The sequence below is a fragment of the Ursus americanus genome, chromosome 3 (genome assembly GCF_024610735.1).
Source record: "Ursus americanus isolate L20-20 chromosome 3, mUrsAme1.1.p, whole genome shotgun sequence".
In the NCBI taxonomy this organism is placed as follows: Eukaryota; Metazoa; Chordata; class Mammalia; order Carnivora; family Ursidae; genus Ursus; species Ursus americanus.
Window position 1 is genome coordinate 87,388,465 of NC_142129.1, and position 25,328 is coordinate 87,413,792.

General features: G+C 44.1%; 1 protein-coding gene across 3 annotated transcripts in view; it reads right to left on the reverse strand.

The window, feature by feature from the left end:
• Positions 1-25,328, reverse strand: part of NRCAM (neuronal cell adhesion molecule) — a 278,867-nt gene that overhangs the window by 72,408 nt on the left and 181,131 nt on the right. For all 3 annotated transcript variants that reach the window (XM_087861196.1, XM_087861194.1, XM_045793477.2), the window contains exons 4-5: positions 5,059-5,259; positions 159-264 (exon numbers count right to left, since the gene is read on the reverse strand). In XM_087861196.1, the coding sequence (XP_087717322.1) occupies positions 159-264; positions 5,059-5,164 (212 nt within the window). In that variant the 5' untranslated portion in view covers positions 5,165-5,259. The remainder of the gene's footprint in view (positions 1-158; positions 265-5,058; positions 5,260-25,328) is intronic.

Consider the following 25,328-nt stretch of genomic DNA (forward strand, 5'->3'; position numbering starts at 1 on the left):
CTGGGTGTCAGGAAGAACAATCTGACTTCAAGTCATCAGAAAGACAAAACAAATGAACCTACAGTGATACTTCAGAGATACGCAGGACCTGAAATTAACTTCAGTCTTAACACCCATGTTCGTTTTCAGTTCTGTAACAGAGCGGAAAGCACACCCACCTTGGAGCCGGTTTCCCTTTGGCCTCACACTGGATTACGATATTCTCTCGAGGGTCAATAATGTAATCTTTTGGAGACTGTTGAGTAATGGTTGGGGGCTGTACCACTTAGTTGTAGAAAGAAGAACAATATAAAGAAATCATTTAAGATCATAATAAAAATCATTTTTTCTATGTCAAAATCTCTTGCCCTAGACTATGCTCCAGATATTTTTAGCCATTTCTATAGTGGCAGCACATACGTCACTAGATTTTTAACTAAAAGTCTCCTAAAGCTTTGAAGTCAAGCCACAACTTCCTTTTGGTAACTTTTTAGGGATTCACAGAGCCCACTCCCCCCCCCCCCCACAAGTTTGGGAAAATAATTACCAATACAAGCTTAATATTAAGACCGTTTCTCTCTGATGTAACAATGAGAAATTCTTGTGACTTTTTTGGTTCCAATGATGGTTTTCAACAAAATTTAAGTTATGAAGCAAATGGGCATTTCTTAGGAAAGAGTAACTGACTTATAGTCCATTAGCGTGCTAATGTAAATTAAGATATGTTGCGAACAAATCAATTTGGGAAGTTAGCGTTACAGGAGACAACATTTCCGTTTTGCTCTTCCAAGTGCAATCCCATCCTTTATTTTCAAATCCTGCAGGGAAATCCTTCTGACCCAGAACAATTTAATCTGAAGGAAGTTCACATCTGGACTTCCAGGGCTCAAGCCACTCGGAGATCACCATGTCCTTCTTGTGAAACCAGAATCACAGGACGTTAGAACAGGAACTAGAGAAACCATCTATTTCAACTTCGGTTGCTACTCAGGGCAGTTAAGTGGTTTGATGAGAAAGGCACAGAGCAGAGAAGACAACCAAACTCTTCCAGTAGAAGCCACTGCCTTGTACAACTCCAGGGAGAGCCGTTCATACAGACCAGGGTTCTCAACCTCGGGTCCCTTCGGGGGACATTTGGCCATTTCTAGAGGCAATGTTGGTTGTTGCCACTGGGGCGGGAGGTGGTAGCGGCATCTGGTCCAAAGACTTATCTAGATCATTTAAGCTTTTCATATTCTGGCTCTTCCCTCTCCGCCCACGTTCTGTGCTTCATGAAGCCTCCTTCACCTGCCAACCAAGCATTTCCCAAAGCTCACTAATTGCCCTCTGCTCTTGTCTTTCTTTATGGTGGTTAATTGTTGCCAGGGCTAAATTTATCGTTTCCATGTCTGATGTCTTATAAAGCAGCCAACATGGTTCTCTTCGTTTGTTTGGTCTCCAGTCATGTTGCTGTCCACGACAATGTATACTAAAATGTTGGCTCTGACCATCCAAATAACACCTAAAGCCCAAATCAAAAGCAGAGCTCGTTCCTGTCATCATTTATTACGCACCTAGTAACTGCTGGATACTCAGGAGTACCATTTTCCCCTCTCTGTAGCAAGAGCCAGCCCCGTCTCACGCTCCCACTCAGCCGGCTGCTCTTCCTAGCCTCCGCCACGCTACGAAGCACCCTCACTCTTGAAGCCCTGTCGGTTTGCAGTGCTGGGTAGCACCCTGGTCTGGGGGGTCGAGAACCCATCTGATTATTTCTTACCAGCTGTGAGACTTCCAGCAAATTTCTTACCTTCTGCAAGCCCCACTTTCCTTAGAGGGAAAATGGGGTTTAAAAGTGGTATCTACCTCCTGGGGTCACTGGGAGGAATAATCAAAGAATCTGCGTAAAATTCTGAGTACACGCTACTCCCTTAATGGTTCAGTGTGAACTCTGTGCAAATTATGGTCATAATCACTTTTATTTGGACCAGCTTCATCTTTGAGTGAGCCTTTAAGCTCTGGGAGTAAACAGGTTGGGATGGTGGAAAGAAGTCTGGAATTTCACCCCCGAACGGTGGACACCCAGGTGGTGGGTGGGGGGACTGTGGGGAGTGCCTTGGTCAATTCCTTGTATTTTTCTGCAAGTGACAGAGGCGCGAGTCTTGTGGTTTCAAACCCAGAACTTCGGCAGGGTTGGTTAGATGCCTGTCCTCTCTCAGGAGTTTACTTTCTCTAAGTACCTCTTTGAACAGTACTTAGGTCACCTGGCAACTAACAAATGCTTTGAAAGAATAGGGGAAAAGATGATTTTACATGATTTTCCTGGTTAATCCAATCTCACAGGACTTTTTTCAAATGCCCGAAAACTATTTTTTAGGTAGACACTAGGAGCTGTCCAACTGCCAGAGACAGCACTCAGAAACGATGAAAGTGGGGGCTGCTGAATCGTCTTTTTGCACGCTTCAAAACGATATTCGAATTCACCGGGGCCATTATACGGCTGCAGCTCTTAGCCTACACGGTCCTGAAGGAGTGTGGCGAGGCAGAGCGCTGCTGATGTGGGTGAAGCATCTGCCCGCGCTCACCTTCTGAAAGATACCGAGAGACACGCCTTGATGCCAGCAAGCATTTAATGGCGTTTAGACCCCGACAGCCGTTTTCTTTAAATTTTGTGAATTTCCTCATTGAGTTACATCAGATGCAAATATTAAAGCTTGGAAGTTAGTCGAGCAGCATACTGGTAAAAGAAAGAGTAATACCTGTGTCTTCTGAACTCATGCAGGGCACATATTAAACTTGCTTCTTGGCATTTAAATGCAATGTTTAGCCATAGGAAATGCACATGCTCAAAAAGACGTTAGTCACAACTCCTAAAGCTGTGCGTTCAATTCACAGTATTAATTCAAAAACAAAGACATGGTCAAGTGTTCACACTGCCTAGTAATTACAGAAAGACACTTACAGTCTTCAAGAAGTTTTGCTTTTTCCCCATCAATATCAGCAGGTGAGTGGGCAAACAGGATTAAAGAAAACCAGATGTTAGTAATAACGTTAGAACCCTGGAGATAAAAGGGGCATTTGTCTATTTGGTTTGACCTGGAAAACCAGTACAGTGAACGCGGAAGTCGTGAGGTTGTAAAAGAAACACACTCCCATTAATGGTTTTGTTTACTCCTGCGGCAGCTAACCCGCGTAAGCATATGGAAGAACAAAAGGAATGCTTTCGGCAAAAAAGGGCTCTTCTAGGACTAGGAATGGCTAATTCCATTCCGTACATGTGCTGGACAAGTAATTATGTTCAATTTGAAAAATAGCTGAAATCTACAATTAATCTGAGCTGTCACATACTGTGTCGTGTCTGATCCTATTATCCCAGACATCACTAGGCCCATGGTAATAATACCTAACAATGGGACATCACTACAGTGCCGAAGCTCCATCCGAGCCAAATGCAGCACTGGTTTTAGGTTTTTACATTTCTATGGTTAATCTGCAAGTCAGTGATTGAACTTTTCAGCTGTTAGGTATGTCTGCTCCAGAATTCCTCCTCATCCGGGCGTTACTAGTACCCGCGCCAAGGAGCGGCTCAGATGGACGGGTGTGGAAGGAATAGGGGTGGGGAAGAAATTACATTAGCATGCAATTCAAATGATTCTGCAGTGTTGCCTGTCATTACTACTTGTAAAGGTTAATGCAGGAGCGCCTGGGTTGTCCGTGACTTTCTTTTCATCGTGGTTATGCCTCTTCTCCATTAGCAGCGATAATTGAGTTAGCTGTAGGTGACTGTTTCCCCGATTGTTAGATTGAGCAGTCAGATTAAGGGAGAATATATTTAACACAAGAGAGAACAAAAGCCCATTTCTCTCAAGGGCTTTTGTCTCTCTTCTCTATGTCGGCTGGGGCAAATGCTCACTTGAGCATTCCAACTCCAAAGGGCTTAACCAATCATACATTCTTTTTTTAAATTGAAATTAAGGTCAACGAATATTTTTGGAAAGGAAGTAAAATGTTGCGTTTTACTGTCCTTTAGACCACAGATGCACAGCAAAGGATGTCACCCAAGTGTGGGACAAACCACATCTCTTCTTAATGTCTTCCCACTGGGACTTGCAACCTTCTTTGGCAAAAAATGACATCCCAACAATTGAATAGCCCCAGGAAAGTGCTATCTTCCTTGCACCTTGGAAAGCATGCCAAACAGATGTTCGATTCAGGAAACTAATGGATTCAAGGAGGTCAGGCAGATCAAGAATAAAGGATGAGCTGAACAGTCATCGTCCAAATCTGAAATTCTGCTTTCCACTGCGAGAGACCTGATGAGTGGGAACCCAGCGTTATCTTTCTTTTTCACAACCAGGCCACCCAGAGCGGGCAGGGTGCAGCATATGCTTTCCTGTTAGGAAAAGGGGTGGGCTCTGATACGGTAGCTGTTGCTGGCTCCATTTTAAATTGCGTTTTTGCCCATGACTTGTCTTCTCCACAAAATTTACATTTTGGTCTTTGATCACATTTTTTTAAACCAAAGATCTTTCTCCAGGCCTTAGGTAAGATCCAGACTCATACGTAAAGTGAATTTTGCCCTGTCGGAATCGAGAGAAATGAACTATTGGTAGTCTGGGGATATGGAAGGGTGTGGGCCTGGCTGAGAAACCATCCACCAATCTTTCCAGAGCATTCTGAGCACATGAGGAGGAGTGGGGAGGGGACAAGTAGGGAAGTCTCCATGACCGTTTCAAAGTGATTCATACAGTTTTCTTGCAGGTTGCCTCTATCAAGAGTCACCCCGTTGGGAGGGTCAGGGCAGCCCACAATTCGCTCCTTCTCCGCTGCCACCCCCCCACGCCCGCCCCATGGTATTCAAAAGGCACCTGAGGAGGAAGAAAGATAATGATAGGGAGGGGACAATAGTCTGACTGGTTCAATGGCCATTTCTCTGGTAAGACTCTTTATAAACACCAGGTGCTGTAGGTAAAAGCCAAATTAATTTTGATTAGCTTTTCAGTATCACACAGACACCTTCTCCATTCACACAGCTCACAGTGATGGGAAATGCTGGGCAGGCTTTGACTCCCGGGCGTAACGCTTTAAAACGTGAATACTTACGATCAAGAGGTACGTCCAGGGCACTAATCATCTGGCACAGGAAGAGAATCAGGGGCACTCTGCCTGCAGATAAGCGCTTCTTTTTCGGCATTATTTTAAGCTGCATTAGCTGAACTCCTGCTGAGACCCACAAACTGAATTTCCTTTTCTTCTTTCACAAAAGATTTGCGTGCAACGTTTAAATAATTTTCATGCAGGGAACTGAAAAAGGATAGAATAAGAATTATAGTGTATTAAAAAGAAGGAAATGAGAGGAAGTCTGCTGCCCGGAAAATCAGTTCTCTATTATACATGAACTCTAAAACGGAGCTAACTTTTTAAATATTTAACTCGCAAGACTGGAATAATCATTTATTCATAAATCAGCTAAAATCAGGGCAGAAATATTTGTAGTGATGTCAAGCAAATCTGTCCACGCTGCCACCCTTACGGTTTTCCCATTTTAACTACCCGCATTTATATCAGAGGCTACCATGTCATTCCTAATAGAAAAAAACTTGGCATATAAATGGATTAGCGAGGGTGAGTTTAGAGGGAAGGCCTAATGGCTTCTCCATTCTAGAAACTATCTTTGGGAAAGTCCAGGGCACTGCGGCAAATTTGCTTCAAACCCCAAACACTGATTTACCAGCTGAACCACCAGCAATTAAGGCCTTTCCTGTCTCTCACTTAGACCAGACCAGCAGGTGTGCTGGGGTTCCCAGTTCCAGGCTTTTCTCACCAGTCACGCTCCGAAACAGTGGGATCTACCAAATAAAGTTATCCTTAAACAGATAATAGAAAAACCTCAGTGATCTGGCCTCAATTTATCCTACCAACCTTATCCCTTCCTGTTTGCATAGAGCTATTTTTCGGTTTGCTGGTCTGTTTCTGTTTCTCTCTCTTGGGTGAGTCCTTCAAAACGCCCTGAATTCTCTCCCACTTTCCTGCCTTTGTCTACTCGGTTCCTTTCACCTGGAATGCCCTCTCTACCATATTTCCTTATCAAAGCCCAATTGATTTCTTTATCGATCAGTTAAAATGGAAACATTAGCTGATCAACCAAACTAGAAGTCCTTTCACCCTCCCCCCTAAGAATTCCTGAAATTCTTGGTTTTAATCATGCTGTATAGTATATAGACAGATACAGAGATAAACAGGTTTTTTGGGGGGCGGGGGATATGCATGCTCTCTTCCCTACTCCTTCAGGCAAAGGTGATGCCTCTCCCACTTATGTATCCCTCTCCCGTAACACTAACACTGTGTGCCTGGGACATGAAAGTGTCCGTCCTACACAGGAGAGCATGAGCACAAGCCACCATGTAGAACTCTGTACCACGGCCAACTCCTCCCTGGAAGGAAGCGTTTAACCATGTCTTCTCATTTATGAAGACAGGTGGGGGTGGCCAATGGCTCTCTCGAGAGGCTAGAGGGATGTTATTACTATAGACCAGGGCAGCTCCCACAGCTTAATTACTGAATGATTTGTGTGATTTTTATTTTTTGTGCAATTGTGTATTTTGATAATATCCATCTTTTCCACTAAACTGAAAGTCTCCTAAGGGTGGGGACTGTGTCTTTACTGGTCCCTATTGTGTCCCCAGAGGCCATCGCAGTGCCTGGCACATTGTAGGGAGTACATAAATAATTATAGGGGAAAAAAAAAAGAAAGGGGGAAAGGGAAAAGAAATAAGAGATTTAAGATTGTTGAAGACGAGGCTGTATTCAGACAGGCAGTCTACCTAAAGCTGTGTTTATATTTATACTACTGGATTTAAAAACCCAACCCTGGGGCGCCTGGGTGGCTCAGTCGTTAAGCGTCTGCCTTCGGCTCAGGTCATGATCTCAGGGTCCTGGGATCCAGTCCCGCATCAGACTCCCTGCTCAGCGGGGAGCCTGCTTCTCCCTCTCCCACTCCCCCTGCTGGTGTTCCCTCTCTCACTGTGTCTCTGTCTGTCCAATAAATAAATAAAATCTTAAAATAAATAAATAAAAATAAAAAAAATAAAAACCCAACCCTTGTCTACATGGTCAAATCAGTTATCATATCATGTCTGTGTGTGGAAGAGAGCCTACATGTATAAAAAGAACATGAAACAATGCTGATAATGTATTTTGCTAGCAATTGAGTTCTGATTTGAACCTGATGACAATTGCAGCTGGGACACTTCTTGGTAAACAAATCCAAAAAAAGGACCTGCTGGGCTAAACATAGACATTATATGTACATAAATCCTGTTTTCTGAATGAAACATCCGTATTCTGTGGTTTCATTTAAGATCCAAGAAATCTGTCTTTCCATATTACAATATATAAACAATCATGTCCATTAATTTCGGGAGGCTGATACAGAAGCTCATCTAATTATTTCTCTCTCTTTTTTAAGATTTTATTTATTTATTTGTGAGAGAGAGAATGCACAAGCAGGGGGAGCAGCAGGCAGAGGGAGCAGCAGGCTCCCATTGAGCAAGGAGCCCTGATGTGGGGCTCGATCCCAGGACCCTCGGACCTGAGCCGAAGGCAGACGCTTAACCGACTCAGCCACCCAGGCATCCCTCATCTAACTATTTCTAACCAAAATATACACCAGGCAGTCTTTCTATGTGTGCAAAGCATATCTCTTATCATTTAATCCGATTTATTTAGGTCTCTCGTGATTTTTCTGTTGAAACACAAATTCTGGATTTACACATGAGCTTCAGGGAAAATACAAATAAATGGCACTGAAACGAGCTGACGTTACCTACGAGACAGATGGAGAGAGAACTCCAGAATCAAACACTGAGTAAACAGATGGCTCACCTGCCTGATTTCTGTGTCAGGCTAATCGAGTGTATCCCATGTACGTGCCTGGCGCTCCAAAGGGGTGCAGGAGCACTAAAACACCTTCTAAAAGATGTCCTGATAAATTGCAATGCCCATAAGAGCTTAAGAAGCTACGCACAGTTTCTAAGTTCTTAATGTATTATTTACTTTGCCTGCAAGCCTTAACCACTCGTCCTCCCCGACGGAGAACACTGTTAGACACTTCTATGTAAAAGGAAGTATCTCTCAACCTGCTTTACCCTTTCAGACTCTACAGGGAACAAGATATTGCCATTAAATCACAGTGTTGCATAAAGAAAAAAATTCAGATTTCAAGAAAATTGAGAAAGTACTTACTTAAGGAGACTTGAGTCAACCCTCCCAATGAGAGGAGGTCATGAACTAGATGTAGTCTTTCTTCGGAAGTCGTAAGCTAACTGCACCGATCGCCACAAAAGTGTCTCCAGTGTGGGTTCTGTTCGGGGACGACAGAGCAGCTGCCCTGCCCAGCCTCTGACTCCTACGCATGGAAAATCACCCACTCCTCCTACGTATGCCATCAGAGGTGAAAAACTCAGTGCCTAAGGACGACATCAGGTCCCCAGCACTCAAAGTGAAAATCAAATATAGCTACAGAAAATTGAGCTCTCTCCATGAGAGTGATGTGCTCTGCATGTCTCACAAAGAAAAACCACCACTTCCACGCTCTCAGTATTGATGTCAACGCCCTGCCCGGCTAGGAGCCCATCTGTCTGCTAGTTTGCCTTGCAAAATGCTGGTCCTTGTCTCTTACCTAAGAATCACAAGTTAAAACTAAACTGTTGATGCAATTACAGTGAATGAAACCCCCATTCGAAATAGCAGCATCATGTTTACTCAGGGCCAAAGGGTATGCTCGTGCCATGCAGCTTGAAATTTACAAAAAATATTTGCACGGACATTTTATTTTTTTTTAATTTTTTTATTTTTAAAGATTTTATCTATTTATTTGAGAGAGAGAGAGGATGAATGGGAGGGGCAGAGGGAGAGAGAGAATCTCAAGCAGACTCTACCCTGAGTGGGGAGCCTTATGCAGGGCTCAATCCCCCTGGGATCATGACCTGAGCCGAAACCAAGGGTCAGACACCTAACTGACTGTGCCACCCGGGCACCCCTCCACCGATATTTTAAAGCATGCTCAAATGAGACAAAAGGTAAGTCCAAGTTCAGAATATAATTCACCCTGATACTTAAAACCGCATATACTGTTAAAATGACCCCAGAGAATTGATAAACAGAACGGCCTTTTAATATTTCCCTTCATTTAACTCCACTCATAGCAACTCTTTGCATATTACCTACAGAACCTCTGAAACAGGAGGGAAAGGAACATCTCCCTTCTTCGGTAAAGTTTCCATCATTAGAAAAGAAATACAAGTTAAGGTTCCCTTACTTCTTTTTGCCTAAAATTCATATTAATCACAGAGCAAATGTTCCCCTGCATCATTTACCATATATTTAAAAGGAAACACATGAAGTTTTGACAAAGGATTCATATTAAGCCCAAGAAATATAGCTGTCCTGTTGCTCACTTAAAAAGTCTTGTCATTTGAAAGAAAATCAAATCTTTGTTTTTCTCTCAAGTGAAAGATGAAATTCTCCTTTTAATTAAGAAAATATATCAGCTCTTTTCCAGAACCGGAAGGCCATGCACCACTCACCATTTCATTCTGGTCTGTTTGTGCTTTTCGGCTTCCCAGCATGGGTGGTTCAATGCTGATTGTAACACGATCTATTCTCCAAGCCAATAAACAAATATGCTTATGTGACTGGATGTCCCTGGGCACACTCATTATTGCTTTGGTGACCCATCAGTGTCTGGCCTCACTAACTGGGTGTGACATTATCTTGACCATGAAAGGCGTTTTTTCAGCTGTCAACTTGGGGACAGTTCCTTTTTATATTTTGTAAAATATTTGCCATTAGAATGAGCACATTAATGTCCATTCTAGCTCATGCTTGCACTTTTCAACCACAGATTTCGAGTCTGAGACTATGCAAGGAAGGTCAAATGAAAAATGGACAATGACTTTGCATAATTGCAAAGTCACACTTAAATCTACACAACTACATTACCATGAAAACACCTCAGGAAAAATAGTCTGGGATTATGTGCCAGAGAGAGATTGTAATGGTCTCTTCAAATAACAAGCTAAACTTTATGAAACACCAAGGAACATGTTTCTAATTTGCCGCTAGCCCAAAAGGAGGTCCCATAGTAGAGTTTCAATGAGGAATCTGGTAGCTAGAACTGAGAATAGTACGTAAGGAAAGGTGGACGATTAGCAGATGTTTTTATCCAAATAATAGAGAATAGAACACATCTTAATAACAGTTCAAATCTTCATTCCTCAGAGCACTTCAACTGGTTATCTTATTTGATATTCATAAAAACCTCAGAATATAGGAAAGCAGGTACTGTGCCCATTTCATAGATGAGAAGGAGGAAAGAATCCAATCACAATGGATATTACTCACTGAGCACCTTCTGTCTACCAGGAATGACATGGGGTTTGCTCCCCGCATTCACTCATCTCATCTTGCCAACAACCCCAAAAGGTAAATTCCATTACACTTCCCAATTTACTGCTATGGAAGCTGAGACACAGAATGGTCAGGTCACCTGCTTACAGGCACACACCAGTGTGTGAAGTGCCAGACCCAGAGTTCTAGTTCTGGAAAGTTCTGGAGCTTCCAGACATCTCACACTGCCACACCCTGAGGAGCCCCTAGCATTTCCCTCCCTCTCATAGCTTCTTATGTGGCGCTTAGCTAATAAACAAATAGAATTAACCAAGTTTATCACTGATGTTGGAAAAAAAAAAAGCACTAATAGTCTCAGAACATCCTCAGATGATCTTCACAGTGTTGCTCATAGCACAACCTCAGGGGCCTCTTCACGTGGCATGCCACATGAATAGTATCAGCAGGAATCGTGCCACATGCCAGCCCTGGCCTTTTAAAGGAGCCGCTAGTTAGGACAATGCAGACAAGACACGCTTTAGAAAGTTAATTTTAAAAGTAGCCACTATATGCCCACGGCACAACATTCGTAAGGTACAAAAGATCATAAAGTCAACGTAAGCAACCCTAGCAACCCCATTTCTCCCTGAGAGGGTTATTACTACCAAGTTCTGCGAATTCTTCTAGAGATAGTCCCTGCATAAGAAATACAGACACATAGAAAACAACATCTTAAGGATCTCTTGAATTTAGAAAAGCCTTTTATAAGCCTTTATTTATAAGTCACTGAAGTTAGAGCATCAAAAATACCAACGCCTTTCAACGAGATCTAGCTTTCAGCATCACACGGAATTATCTGGATACTGGCTTTTTCACACCTCCTTTGTTTAGCACAGCCAATGACCAGGAAAGAAGGAGTAGACAATGATGTCATTGAAAGATCTAAGACAAAGGATAAAGCATGCTTAATGCGAAGTCCACGCGGGTGAGACTACCAACGACCCTGACCACGGAGGCACCTGTTCCACACTTGTGTTGCCGGTTATGGGACGACAGCCGGCAGCTCAGCTCCAGGGGTGACAGAGCTAACTGCGGAAGGAGGGACGGGTGCGGGAAGACAGAAAGGGAACCACGCTTCTCACAGAAGCCTCTCTCTGCGCACCTCCAAACCTAATCACAGGTAACTGTGAACGAAGGCATATCACTATTCCTCTCTGAATGCTTGCTCCAATCAGCATGTCCTTCTGGGGTGACCCCACCGCCCTGACCGAGGCCAGAAGAGTCAGGGGTGGGTGTGTGGCCAAAGCAGCATGTTTGAGCCTGTTGAGATGACAAGGCTGTTTTAAGGGGCCAAAGAGTGACCAACCCAGTGCTAACGATTCCTTTGTCCGGGAGAGGGTAAATATGAGGCAGAGACGGAAAGTGAGTCAATAGCTTGGAGCAGGAACAAAGCCCATAGAGAAGCATGGCGGCATGAGAAACCATGAGTAAGCAGCGGTGAGGGATCAATAGCAGAAGGAAGCCAGTGGGTAGCCAGAGGAGCCACAGAGACACGAACAGACGGTTGCTGAGTGACTGCAGCATCACGGAACACCCAACAGGTAAGAACGAGTACCTACTCCTCTGTACCGTGATAACCAGGCCTCTAAAACTCTTGGTATCCCAGGCAATGTTCCAATTCTCTATGAGGTTGACCAGGATAGCGGTTGTGGTTGAAACGTCTTCCATCTTGTGAACTAAAACAAGCCTTCATTAGTGTGTCAGGTAGACTGTTCCGTGGGTGGCCCATGGGGAGTGCTCCTCACAGCATCCATACCGTGTCATCCCCTCTGACAATGACTCTGGGTTTGGCCACGTGAGGTACTTTGGCCAATGGGATTCCAGCAAGAATTATGCAAGCAGAGGTATGGCGAGCATTTGCACGCTGGTAAGTTCTCTCCGGGAAGCTTGAGCTACTACTGGAATGATGGGGAAGCTAGTGGAAAGGGACCGTAGGGAGATGAAAAACCATCTTGGACTTTCTGGGCCCAACCGAGTTCCCAGATAAAAGCCACTGGGCAAGTGACTTGTTAAACCACATGTGCAGAACGACCATCTGAGAACAGAGAACCAGATGTTGACCATCTGAGGGGTAACAAACTGTCAGAATTATGAAAACCAAGAAACTGTTGTTTCGAGCCACAGAATTTGGGGGCGATTTGTTACATAGCCATAGATATCTGGAACTGGAATAGGATAAACTGAGACAGGCTGTGTCTCGTAACCAGAAAGACCTTCAAGGCACATTAAGGGTACTGATGATTCCATTACACACGTCCCCTATGAGATTATGGCTGGAACCACAGGAATTCTAAATGAATAGTCTGGTGGTGTAGGTTTTCCCTCTAAAATGATCTATCTTCTTCTTTTTTCCTGGCTACGCTTACTTGTATGCATATTGGTACAGCCGAAAGGCCCAGCCTGAAGTTACATTTCTCATGCCGCACTTACACTGAGGTTGGTTACTGCTGACGTCAAACAAATTTCTTTACGCTGAAGTAATTGTGGATTATGCCTAATTTAGAGTCTTAGACAATATATTGATTTCTAATGCGAGAGGGAGCTCAGTGTTGTTAGTCTACCCCCCCCACCTCCCCAACCCCACGAATCAGACTGGAATTCTGAGCTGTCGTGGCTTCGACTCGGATCCACTAGCAAACAGGCAACGCAAAGAAAGCGGGGAGGAGAAAGAGGGAAGCCAAGCCTTAGAGGCAGGTCTACTTCTCCATCGCAAGGTTCTCCTTCCAGTTGGTTGTTTTTAGATTAGGAAACAGAAAGTTCCAATTTCTACAAATTGAAAGTAGGGAACTGCTCTACAGGTGAAGCCTGTGAGGCCCTCAGTTTGTTTCTCAGAGTCCATAGTCTCTCATGTTTCATTCCCCCTTCTGATTACCCCCCCTTTCTTTATCCCTTTCTTCCCCTTCCGATCATCCTAGTTCTTATGCTCAGAGGGGAGGGGGGTGGGGGAATGGGATAGACCGGTGATGGGTAGTAAGGAGAGCACGTATTGCATGGTGCACTGGGTGTTTTACGCAACTAGTGAATCATCGAGCCTTACATTGGAAACCGGGGATGTACTGTATGGTGACTAACATAATATAATAAAAAATCATTAAAAAAAATAAATAAATAAAAATAAATAAATAAAGGTGAAGCCTGAGAAAAGGAAATTGAATTCTGAATACGGGTCTCGGTAGTAATCTATTTGGCAACATTTGTCAAGCTGCTGAAACACACTCCAGCTCTATTTATCTTCCTGTAAACTGAGATTTTTTTACAGGCATCACTGAAAAGATGTAAGGACCAGAAACAGTTTATTAAAACCTTCAGCATTAAAGGCCTTATGGGATATTAGTATTCTGAATGGGCTATGCCTTATCCGTTTGTCAAGTAAACAACACATGGCAAGATGGCAGCCATTTAAGAGTAGATAATAGCATTTTGGATGCCTGGCAGGCTAGTCACTTGAAAAAAAAAAAGTCACATTTCAAAGACCAGAAGCCAGAATTTACAAACCGATATTCTTTTTTTTTTTTTTTATTAATAATGATTTTTTATTATATTATGTTAGTCACCATACAGTACATCCCCGGTTTCCGATGTAAGGCTCAATGATTCATTAGTTGCGTGTAACACCCAGTGCACCATGCAATATGTGCCCTCCTTACTACCCATCACCGGTCTATCCCATTCCCCCACCCCCCTCCCCTCTGAAGCCCTCAGTTTGTTTCTCATAGTCCATAGTCTCTCATGTTTCATTCCCCCTTCTGATTACCCCCCCTTTCTTTATCCCTTTCTTCCCCTACTGATCATTCTAGTTCTTATGTTCCATAGATGAGAGAAATCATATGATAGTTGTCTTTCTCTGCTTGACTTATTTCACTAAGCATTATCTCCTCCAGTGCCGTCCATGTTGTAGCAAATGTTGAGAACTCATTCTTTCTGATTGCTGAGTAATATTCCATTGTATATATGGACCACAACTTCTTAATCCAGTCATCTGTTGCAGGGCATCTCGGCTCCTTCCACGATTTAGCTATTGTGGACATTGCTGCTATGAACATTGGGGTGCATATGGCCCTTCTCTTCACTACGTCTGTATCACAAACCGATATTCTTGCTAAATGGTAAGAACCATTCGGAATGGAGATGCAAGGCATAGTTCAAAATTTCAGTGTATGCTCCTCTCCTCACGGGCCTGGAGGCGGGTTTGGGGAGAAGTGGGGGAGAGAGAATTAGCTTATGACTACAGGGAGAAAGCAACCCCGAGGTCTCAGTGCTTAGCACAATACAGTTTATCCTTCACTCATGCTAATGTTCAGGGTGGGCAAGCAGGGACCTCTTCTCCAGGATGACAGAGGCTCCACCATTTTGTGATGTTGCCATCTCAACATGTGACTTCCAGAGTCCCCATATTCTCCTGCTCTACACTGCTCCCATTCAGAGGTGACACACATACATCTTCTGCTCCCAACCCATTACCCAGAAGCAGTCAATGACTCCTGGGAAATCTCGTGAGCACTACTAGTTCTGCCACAGGGAGCACGCGTGAGTCACAGGAGATCTGAAGGTGCTTTTTCTGGGAGGAGTTTCAAAAGCGACATTCTATGGGAGTGCCGTCTTATTGTTTCATCTCAGGGGTGAGCCAGGGTGCAGGAGGACGGTGGTGAGCAAGGGCTCTATGGGTGCTGGCAGCCCGCAGCCCCGCCTCTGCCTTCCTCCTCGCTGAATTTCTGAGTCACTCTTTCCTGTAACTTGGGCTTTCCCCCAACATGAGCCTGGGTATGGGGGTGGGGAGGCAGAAGGCCCAGTTTTATCAAATTCAAGTGACATATTTCCTGCCGTGTCACAGATGACAATAATCTTCACAGGAAACATTTCAAAATATATTTTGCTAAGGTATCCAGGCTTTGTATAATCACAACAGCACCATGAAAATGAGAAATGGAGACTGACATGACATGAAGAATTGGTTCTCCTCTTGTTATCAGTGCTGGGTAAGGTATATTATCATAAACTAAATAGCTGGAAATCCTTCATTCCAGCTGGAGGCAATTTCATGTAAAGAACAAATCTCAGTTACTTGCTGATATGCATTTTGCACTACAAAGGATTTACCAGCAAAATAGCGGAGTCATTCATGAAATATTTAACTCCTGGTGCATTTAATTTTCTGCAAACACACCATGTAGAAATCTGCATTTATATATAAAAAAATAAATCAATAAGTGATCATTTGCTTCCAAACGAATTTGTCAGATTTACTCCAAAGCGCAGTCTCCTCCTGAGCATTTAGAATATAATTCCGTTTCCAGGAAGTTAAATGTTAGCTCCTCAGGAGTCCATATTCTGTATAAAAGCTAAGCGCACAAAAGCATGAATATTGGAGGCAACATTCTCTGTGACCTGAGATTTAATCCACCCCTCGGTCAAAGCTTTAGAATACTCTGCTGTGTGTGCTGAAAGACAGTGACTTCTCAGGAACCACTTTTTTCTATGAGAAGATCACATTCTATTTCTACGACTGTTTGTTTGTTTGTTTCTTTACTATTTAAATGGGCTCCCCAGAAATAACATATTCTGCTGCGATGGGGCAAAAGAAAAGGCAAATGAAAGAGCTGATTAGGAACGCCAGCAAGAAGTAGTATTTCTGGTTCAAGTGTCCTGCTTCCTGGAAGAATCAGGACAGAAAAGCCTCTGTTTTGTTTTGTTTTTGTCTTTAGGATTTTTTTATTTATTCATTTGAGAGAGAGAGAGAGAGAGAGGGAATGAGCAGTGGAGAGGGGCAGAGGGAGAGAGAGAGAGAGAAGCAGGCTCCCCACTGAGCAGGAAGCCCGATTGTGGGCTCGATCCCTGGACCCAGAAATCATGACCTGAGCCAAAGGCAGCCACTTAACCAAATGGGCCAACCCAGGCGCCCCAAGCCTCTGTTTTTTTTTTTTTTTATCCAAGTTGGTTGATAAGACCATTACACCTAGAATTATTGCCTCTTGTGTGTCTAGTTGCATTTTCATGGAAAAATTTTTGCAGGTAAACTGAGCATTTATTTCCCAAAGAGAAACACCTGTGCCTTTCTGGAAAGAGAACTGGAAAATGAGAAGAAAAGGTGAGACAGGAGGACAAAGGCACAACAACGAAAGAAGAAATGCCGCAGATGTCAGAAATTTCTGAGTTACGTTATTATTATCACTTTATTTCGGTTTTGAAATTATGGCGATTAACCAAGAAACTGGGCAGAAAATTATCTGTGAAAAATAATTTTTTTAAACCCACGAAAAGAATCGCAAAGATTTCTAGGAACACATCTGCAGGGGCTCACGCTCACATCCCTAAGGGCTCCTCTAGCCCTATGTTCTGGGGTATGAGCACGGCACCTGCTTTAATGTAATTGAAGCCGAATAAAGCAGTCATCGAAAGGCAGCCACTGAGCTGCCAGAGCAGAAAAATAAAACCGAGACCAGGAATTGGAAAAAAGAGATCTAAGCATCAGATTCTGCAAGGCCGCTGGTTATTAAATCTGATGAAGCTCGGCAAGGTAGAGATGGAGACATGAGTATCAGGCACATGTTACTATCTCAACAACAGGCAGAATGATGTGGGCAGGAGAGGCAAGTCTGTGCCCAGGCCCGTCTCAGAGGAGCGGAGGAGTAGGGCTCCCAGCTGAAGCTGTGCATGGTTTCTGGATCTGGGTACCATTTGCTGCATCTCTGTGTCCAGGGGACACCACTTGAGCAAAATGAGAGGCAATGTCTGCGGAAAAGGGGATTCGAAAGCCTGGAAGAGCAGCCAACAGAATCTAGAAGTGAAAGGGCTGGGAGAAGAACAAAGCCAGCAGAAAGGTAAGAGACAGCAGAAAGGATTCCAAGGGAGACCACTAAGAATGTCTAAGACCAACGGATGTATGTGAGACAGAATCTGAACACATTCCTAGAGCTGAAAAGAACAACTGCATATGGCTTCAATAGGGTATTCGGTGTGAGTGCAGGGATTGCTCAGGCATGGGCGGGAAGGAACTGTTAACAGTCCTCTTTCTCCCTGCCTGGTCGGCTGACTCAGGACTAAGCCAGTAAACATTTGGGGATTTAACACCAAAAACAAAGGCAACAAAAGCAAAAAAAAAACAAGTGGAACTAGGTCAAACTAAAAAAGCTTTTGCACAGCAAAGGAAACCATCAATGAAATAAAAAGGCAACCCACTGAAAGGGAGAAAACATTTGCATAGCATATATTTTATAAGGTGTTAATATCCAAAGTATATAAAGAATTCACATAACTTAATAGCAAATAAACAATCTGATAAAAAAAAACACACAGAAGATCTGAATAAACATTTTTCTGAAGAAGACCTATAGATGGCCAACAAATACATGGAGAGATGCTCAGTATCACTAATCATCAGGGAAATGCAAAACGAAACCACAATAAGACATCACCTCATACCTATTAGAATGGATACTATCGAAAAGACAAGACATAAGTGTTAGTGAGGATGTGGAGAAAAAGGAATCCTTGTACACTGTTGGTGGGAATGTATACTCGTGCAGCCATTTACTTAAAAAGGGGGGACGGCACCTGGCTGGCTCATTGGTAGAGCATGCTACTCTGGATCTCAGGGTCATGAGTTCAAGCCCCACGTTGGGAGTAGAGATTACTTAAAAAAAATACATACACACATACATACACACACACATACATAAATAGATGCAGCCAAGATGTGATTTTTTAAGTATATACACATACACAGACACACAATGGAATACTACTCAGCCATTCAAAAATGAAATCTTGCCATTTGTGACAACACGGATGGACTTCCATATGATCTCATTATATGTGGAATCTAAACAAAGCAAAACAAAACAAAACAAAAAACAAGCTCATAAGTACAGGGAGTAGACTGGTGGTTGTCAGACGCAGGGGTCAGGCAAAACGGGTGAAGGGATTTAAAAGGAACATACTTCCAGTCATAAAATTTAAAAAGTCACAGGATACAATGTACAACCAGATGACTATAGTTAATAATACGGTATTGGCTATTTGAAATTTGCTGAGAGAGTCAATTTTAAAAGTTCTCATCACAAGAAACCTATCTTATAGCTACGTATGGCGATGCATGGTATCTAGACTCACTGTGGTCATCACAACATATACAAATATCACATCACGTTATACAACTGAAACTAATATAATGTATGTCAATCATACCTCAATTCAAAAGACTGCCATCTTCTCATGCAAAGAGTAAACAACAACGACAACAACAAACATGCGGGAAATTTTAGAGGATTCAATTAAATTTAACTCAATAATCCGAGAATCAATTACATACAGATCAATGGCTGTCTGGGGGTGGTCAGAGAGGACAGGGGGCCAACAGCAGGAGGCCATTTTGAGTACAGTGCTCAGTAGAATGGATGATATAAGGCGCGTGAAGCCAAGTGGTAATTATGTAAAGTGACAATAATATACCTGGCCCCCTGACCAGGATCATTACCACAACCACTAAATCAGAAAACTGACAGACCGCCAGGCCCTAGTTGTGGCATCTGGATGATTCTTGGTCATTTTTAAAGAAATAAAAGTCAAACTTTCTATCCTTGACATAAAATAAGAGAATAGCTTTTTGACCTTAACTAAATAGATTTCTTAAATATAGTACTAAAAGTATGATCCAGAAGAGAAAAAAAAAATTGGACATCCTCAAAATTAAAAACATTTGTTCTTCAAAAGATAGCAATAAGAAAATGCAAAGACAAGCCATGGACTAGGAGAAAAATATTTACAATCACACATCTAATAAAGGACTTGTATCCACAACATATTGAAAACTCTTACAACTCAAAAATAAGAAGACAAACAGTTTAATTTTTAAAAATGGGCAAAAGATATGGATAGACACTTTCCCAAAGATATACACATGCCTGATAAACATTTGAAGAGATATTTGATACAACTTGTCATTAGGGAAAAGCAAATTACAACCAAATGAGATACCACCACATACTTAACCTAAAAAGCTTTATTAAAAAAGATTGATCATATCAAGTATCAGTGAAGGTGGGGAGTGACTGGAATTTTTATACGTTGCTATGGGAATGTACAAAGCCACTTTGGAAGAAAGTCTGGCAATTTCTTAAAAGTTAAATGCACACTTAATATTCAACCCAGCGATTCTATGCCAAGGTATTCACCTAAGACTGATGAAACATAAACTACAAAAAAGACTTGTATGCAAATGTACACAGCAGCCTTTCCTATAATAATCAACAACTGGAAACAACCCTAATATTCACCAACTGGTGAAAAGAGAAACACAATGAGGTATATTTATATAATAGAGAACTCAATAATAACAAAGAATGAACGGCTGATAGATGCATCAACAGGGGTAAGACCTGAAGATTAGGCTACGTGAAAGAAGCCAGACACAAAAAATCTATATACAATTCTATTTCCATGAGCTTTCCAGAAAGGTAAAACTACAGAATCAGAAAACCGATCAGCAGCTGCCTGAGGCCATGGGGTGGGAGGTGAGACTGACTGGGTAGGAAGGAATTTGGGGGAGGTGATGGGTGTTCTAAAGTAGACTGGAGTGCAGTTTACACAACTGTATTAATTTACTACAACTCATCAAACTACACTTAAAATGAGTAAGTTTCGTGGTATGTAAATTGTATCTCAATAAAGCTATAAAAAAAGAAAAATAACTTGAACATCTGTGTTTTCCAAATAAAGACCCATTCCAGAGGTCTCTTCTCCCCCGGCATGTGCTCTCACAGATAATACTCCTGCTAATCCCAGTACAAATTAAATACATCTACTTCAGAATAAACAAAACTAAGCAAGACTGAGAGAAATGGCAAACAATATATTAGCTTATGAGGCTAACTTAATTACTGAAGGGGTGATTTCAAGAGGAGGAACGTAGAGAGAAATGTAGAGGGGACTATTCTGACTAAACTAGACAAGGCCGGAGAAAAGACGCTACACTGGTCATTTTCATGAAAATGGTATTTCTGTCACCACCTGCAAATCAGTTTCCTTAACAAGAGCTCAGGACGACTTTCAGCATTTCTCAGAACTGTGCTTATGATATGAGACTCATTTGTACATGACTCTGATCTCAAATCAGAATTACTTTGGCCTCGCCCGCACTACCATCTCACAGGAGGCTGACAGATGTCTCATCAGGAGTCTCAGACGAGGGCGTGGCCCGCCTCCTTCACGCGCCGCCATGCCTCCTCCTCCTAGTCTCCATGTGGCTTAGCCTACTGAGGATTACCAACGCTTTTTTTTTTTTTTAACCAACACTTTTAAATGTCAGTGGCATTTATTTCTATCTCACTGGGCAAAAATAAGGCACCCAAAGCAGAGAATAAAAAAATAGAACTGCTTAAATGCAGACTCAGTCTCCAAGAAATCCGTTTCCTCGCCCTGAGGAGGACCCGGGCTTCTGGCTGCCGGAGAAGCAGGAGGTGGTCTGTGTGCTGGATGGGAACTCTTCCAAGAGGTTCTCTCCACCAATTAACACCCTCAGCTCCAGGGCTGAAAATGCTAGCGGTAGTCCTCTGGCCGAGAGCCGGCTCAAGCAGCGTTAATCCCCTCTGATCACCATGTCCTCTATGCTTGCAGCTTTCTGTCTCAATTATTCCTACTCTCTCTACCTCTCCCATTCTCCAAGAACTCTCTTCTTTACTTCCCTCTCTTTCCGGCCTAGGTGCCATGTGCCACCCTTCCCTTCATTTTTCTGGTCTGTCCTCTCAACTTCTTTTTCCCAGGAACAACCCTGATTCGGCACAGTCTGGCCTACAACGACATAGAGCCCAGATTCCCCATGTTGCGCACACAAGCGGGGTAAAGTGATAAAGTGGAGTCAGCCCCCAGTTCAAATCCTGCCTTTGACACTTAGAAGCTTTGTTGCATTGATTAGGTTACATAAACTCTCTGTGCCTTAGTCGCCTCACCTATAAAATGGGGCTAATTCCCCTGGCCCCAGGGCTGCAGAGAGGATCAGTGAGATAAACGGGTAATGTGCCCAGCAGCATGCCAGACCTTTCGTGCGCCCTGAGTAGATGCTAACAAGTACGTGTGACAAGGCCCGTCACACACAGCCTCCGCATACCTTTCTAGGCCTTTCGGGCCACTTGCTCTACTGCAAGCCTAATGAACAGACACACTGATCTCCACGCCTTCGGCTGCTGTTTGCGCTGGACTCTTTCCCCACTGTCCTCATGGCCTGGATGATGCCATCTCGTTCCCAGAGACTCGGCTCATGTGTCCTCCTCCAGGACTGTGCCATCTGAAACAGTAGCCGCTAACCTCAGACGGCTATTTAGATGGAAATTAAGTAGAACGAACTATAATTAAAAATCCAGTTCCTCAGTCACGCTAACCACATGTCAAGTGCCTAATAGCCACACGTGGCTGGCCGTGGCTGCTGGGGTGGACAGAGCAGAACAGACTGTCTTCATCACCCGCAGCAAGTTTGGGGGGACACAGCGGCTCTAGGGGAAAACTTCTTTGCTAACCCGTGTATAAAAGCACCTGTCACTTTATGTTTTGGTGGTGGAGTCTTTGTTTTTCTCTATAAATTGTAAATTTTCTGAAGTACCTACCACCGCAATCCATAATCGTATGCTAAAGGATTACTGAATGGTTAAAAAGCTTAAAAAAAAATCTTTTAATTTTCTGGAGGCCCCGGACCCATGAGGAAGGAGCTCCTGATATCGTTGCTTTCAGGAGTTGGTCCTGAATGGTTTTGCCCTGTTTTGCCTGCTCTTCTGTGTCTGAACCCACTCTAATCCTTTTAACTCAATTGCCGACCTTCTTCCTCTTCTCAGATGTGCATCTTCCCGAATTGGCTGCTATCTCCTGCTCATGGAGCTCTGTCCCTGGCTTCCCTCCCCCTGTCTCTTCACTGTGCTCTTTTATGGGACTGCATTTGTTTCCAGCCTCTCTGGGTCCCTCACCTGTCCAGACAAGCCCAGCTCTGGATCATGTGGGCCAGGATTTCTTGGCCTCCAAGATTGGGTATGAAACCATATGGCTTCTGGGAAAATATCAGATACCGGCTAAGTCACCGAATATAAAATATCTCTGTATTTGCAGTGCCTTTCGCAGATCCTGGCACAACACACAGCTTACAGATATTTGTTGAAAGAATGAATGAGCCATTATTTTATCATGAAATACAACTGCAGGAAAGGAATGAGGTACAAGGAGAATGAGGCTGAGAAGGAGGAGAGCCAATGTGGACAAGACTCTTTTGCGGCTGGGTGTGACCATTCCATCCATAGACCACACCTCCAAAAAGCTGGACAAACCAGCTCAGAACCAGCCCTGGGATGGGGTGGGGAAGGGAGGAAGAATTCATCCCAGGCTCCCCTTGGTCGGAGGCTCGCCCCTGCATCTCCGGGTTGTGCATTCCAAAGCACGGGCACCTCGTGGGTCCTGCAGTGGTATCAACACAGGAGTCCGGGTGGGAGATGAGAGGTGTTGCTGTGAAGCTGGCCAGAGCCCATGCGGACCCAGAACACGACACCGGGGAGCTGACAGGCTCCGAAGTGAAGCATGAGAGGGGTCCAGCACAATGGATGGAAGCTAATCTTTCAAATCATCCAGCTATCGTGGGTGGGTTTCGAACCTCAGAAAATGACAGTAAGGGGAGATTTACAATGTGGGGTGTTCTCACACTCGATTCCTGCCTGGGTTCTAGGAACACGGTAAGCATCAATAAAAACTGCCTGGTTGACAGCGTAGAGGCACCTGAGCTGTCTGGGGTCCTGGGTCCCTGACGGCGAACGTGATGCAGGGGAAGTGAGCGTGGGGCCGTTACCAGGGACTGTGGGCAGAGAAAGACTGCAGAAAAGCCGATCCACTTCATCATTTTGTCTGAAGCCGAGTCTCCTTTGAAAGATTCCCCAGTCTTCTCCTTTGTTCTAAATCTCAGGCTGAGAAAAGTTCTAAAGTTTCATCTTTAATAACATCTCCTAAATCGTTATCAAAACTGCTAAAGGCCCCGAGAACGGCCTTGGTATTAAGGATCAATAATCTTGACTTTTGGGGCGCCTGGGTGGCGCAGTCATTAAGCGTCTGCCTTCGGCTCAGGGCGTGATCCCGGCGTTATGGGATCGAGCCCCACATCAGGCTCCTCCGCTGGGAGCCTGCTTCTTCCTCTCCCACTCCCCCTGCCTGTGTTCCCTCTCTCGCTGGCTGTCTCTCTCTTTGTCAAATAAATAAATAAAATCTTTAAAAAAAAAAAAATCTTGATTTTTCTCCAGACTTTCCTCAGAGCCCAAGCATCGATTCCTTTGTTTCCAGAGTTAGCGAAACTGCCCACATCAGGTGTGGTTTTCTCGAAGTAGACACGGGAAGAGCTCCGCTTGCTCTACACCTTGCCTCCAGCTGGCAGATGGCTTCTGGAGAAAAATGCCATTATTGTGATCTGCTGTGTCCATTCACAATTTCTTAATCAAGACATTTTCAGCAAGTTTTTGTTTCCTCTTCAAGAGCCATAGACTTGAAAGGCCAAAGACACTCCAAGACATTATTTCAACACCTTCTTTCTAGGTGGAAGGACACAAAAGACTGGTGTATTCACCCGTCTTCGGCCCCACTCCAAAACCCTCTCAGCTCCTCCTGGGGTTCAGTCACAGCTGCTAGGGTCCTGTTCCCCCACAGACTGTGAGCTGCTCTGTGCAGGTGAGCCTAGACGTGGCCTCACCTTGTCCTTCGAAGGGATCCCCTGCTTCCTGCCCTGGGCATCTGCGATCTCTGGCTCAATTGTCCCAGGAATCCACTCTGCACTTGGACATGCACGACCCAGCAGGGCCGGGGAGTTGGTGCTACGGCGTCACTCTTGACCAACGGGAATCCGAGCCAGTGACTAAAATGCACGCCCGTGTCACCCAGGGCAGACAGCTCGGAGATGCATTTCGTAAACTCCCTCAAGGTTCCAGGGGGATCAAACAGACAGTGCAATTGTACATTCTGGTGCTGACTTTGCCTCTTTCTCCATGTCACTCCCCCTTCCTGCCTTTCTGCTCCCTGAGATGACATTTCCAAACAAACGACCTCTGCACATGTTTTGGTCTCTGGCTCAGCTTTTGGGGGAACCTACATTAAGACAACTGGGTGGCAGCCTTAGACTGGATTTGCAGTGTCACACGCTGGATTCGGGCTCTAGGAGCACAGCACCCACGACCGGCGCCTTGGTGTACCCATCACCACTACACCAGGACCCAAGACCAGCCCCTGGTGTACCCACCACCCCTACACCAGGACCCAAGACCAGCCCCTGGTGTACCCACCACCCCTACACCAGGACCCAAGACCGGCCCCTGGTGCACCCATCACCCCTACACCAGGACCCAAGACTGGCCCCTGGTGTACCCATCACCCCTACACCAGGACTCCTCAAGTGCAGTGATTTGTGGCTTCTTCCCAAAGCCAACAGCGGAAACAGACACAACTAATCCCTTGACACCCATATCCCCAGCCTTGTTGGGATTTTCTTTATTTATCCTCTTTATGCGATAAGGGAACAAGTTCAGAGAGGCCAGATAACTCATCCAAGATCTCACAGTGAGAATTCAAATTAGGATTTGAACCTAGTCCAGTGGGTTCAAAGCCCACCATCTTTCCATAGCACGGAAAGAGGAGCCAAGCCCCTGTCACGACAAGCCTGAAGTATTCCCTGAAGTTCTAGAGGACATGTCCGTCTAGATGGGCAGCTTCCCTCTCTCTCTGCCTCATTTCTTCTCGAGATGCTATATTTGGTTTTCCATCACATCAGGGAGCACAAAATGTCCGATCAGTCATAGGTATTGACCCTCGAAGTAAAATGTCTTTCTGCTTCACTGCCTGGATTTTTCTCCTCTTTTCTTCTTCCTTTGGGTCACATTCTTTCACCATGAAGCTTCCTGCCTTAGCTTCTTTTTCCTCCT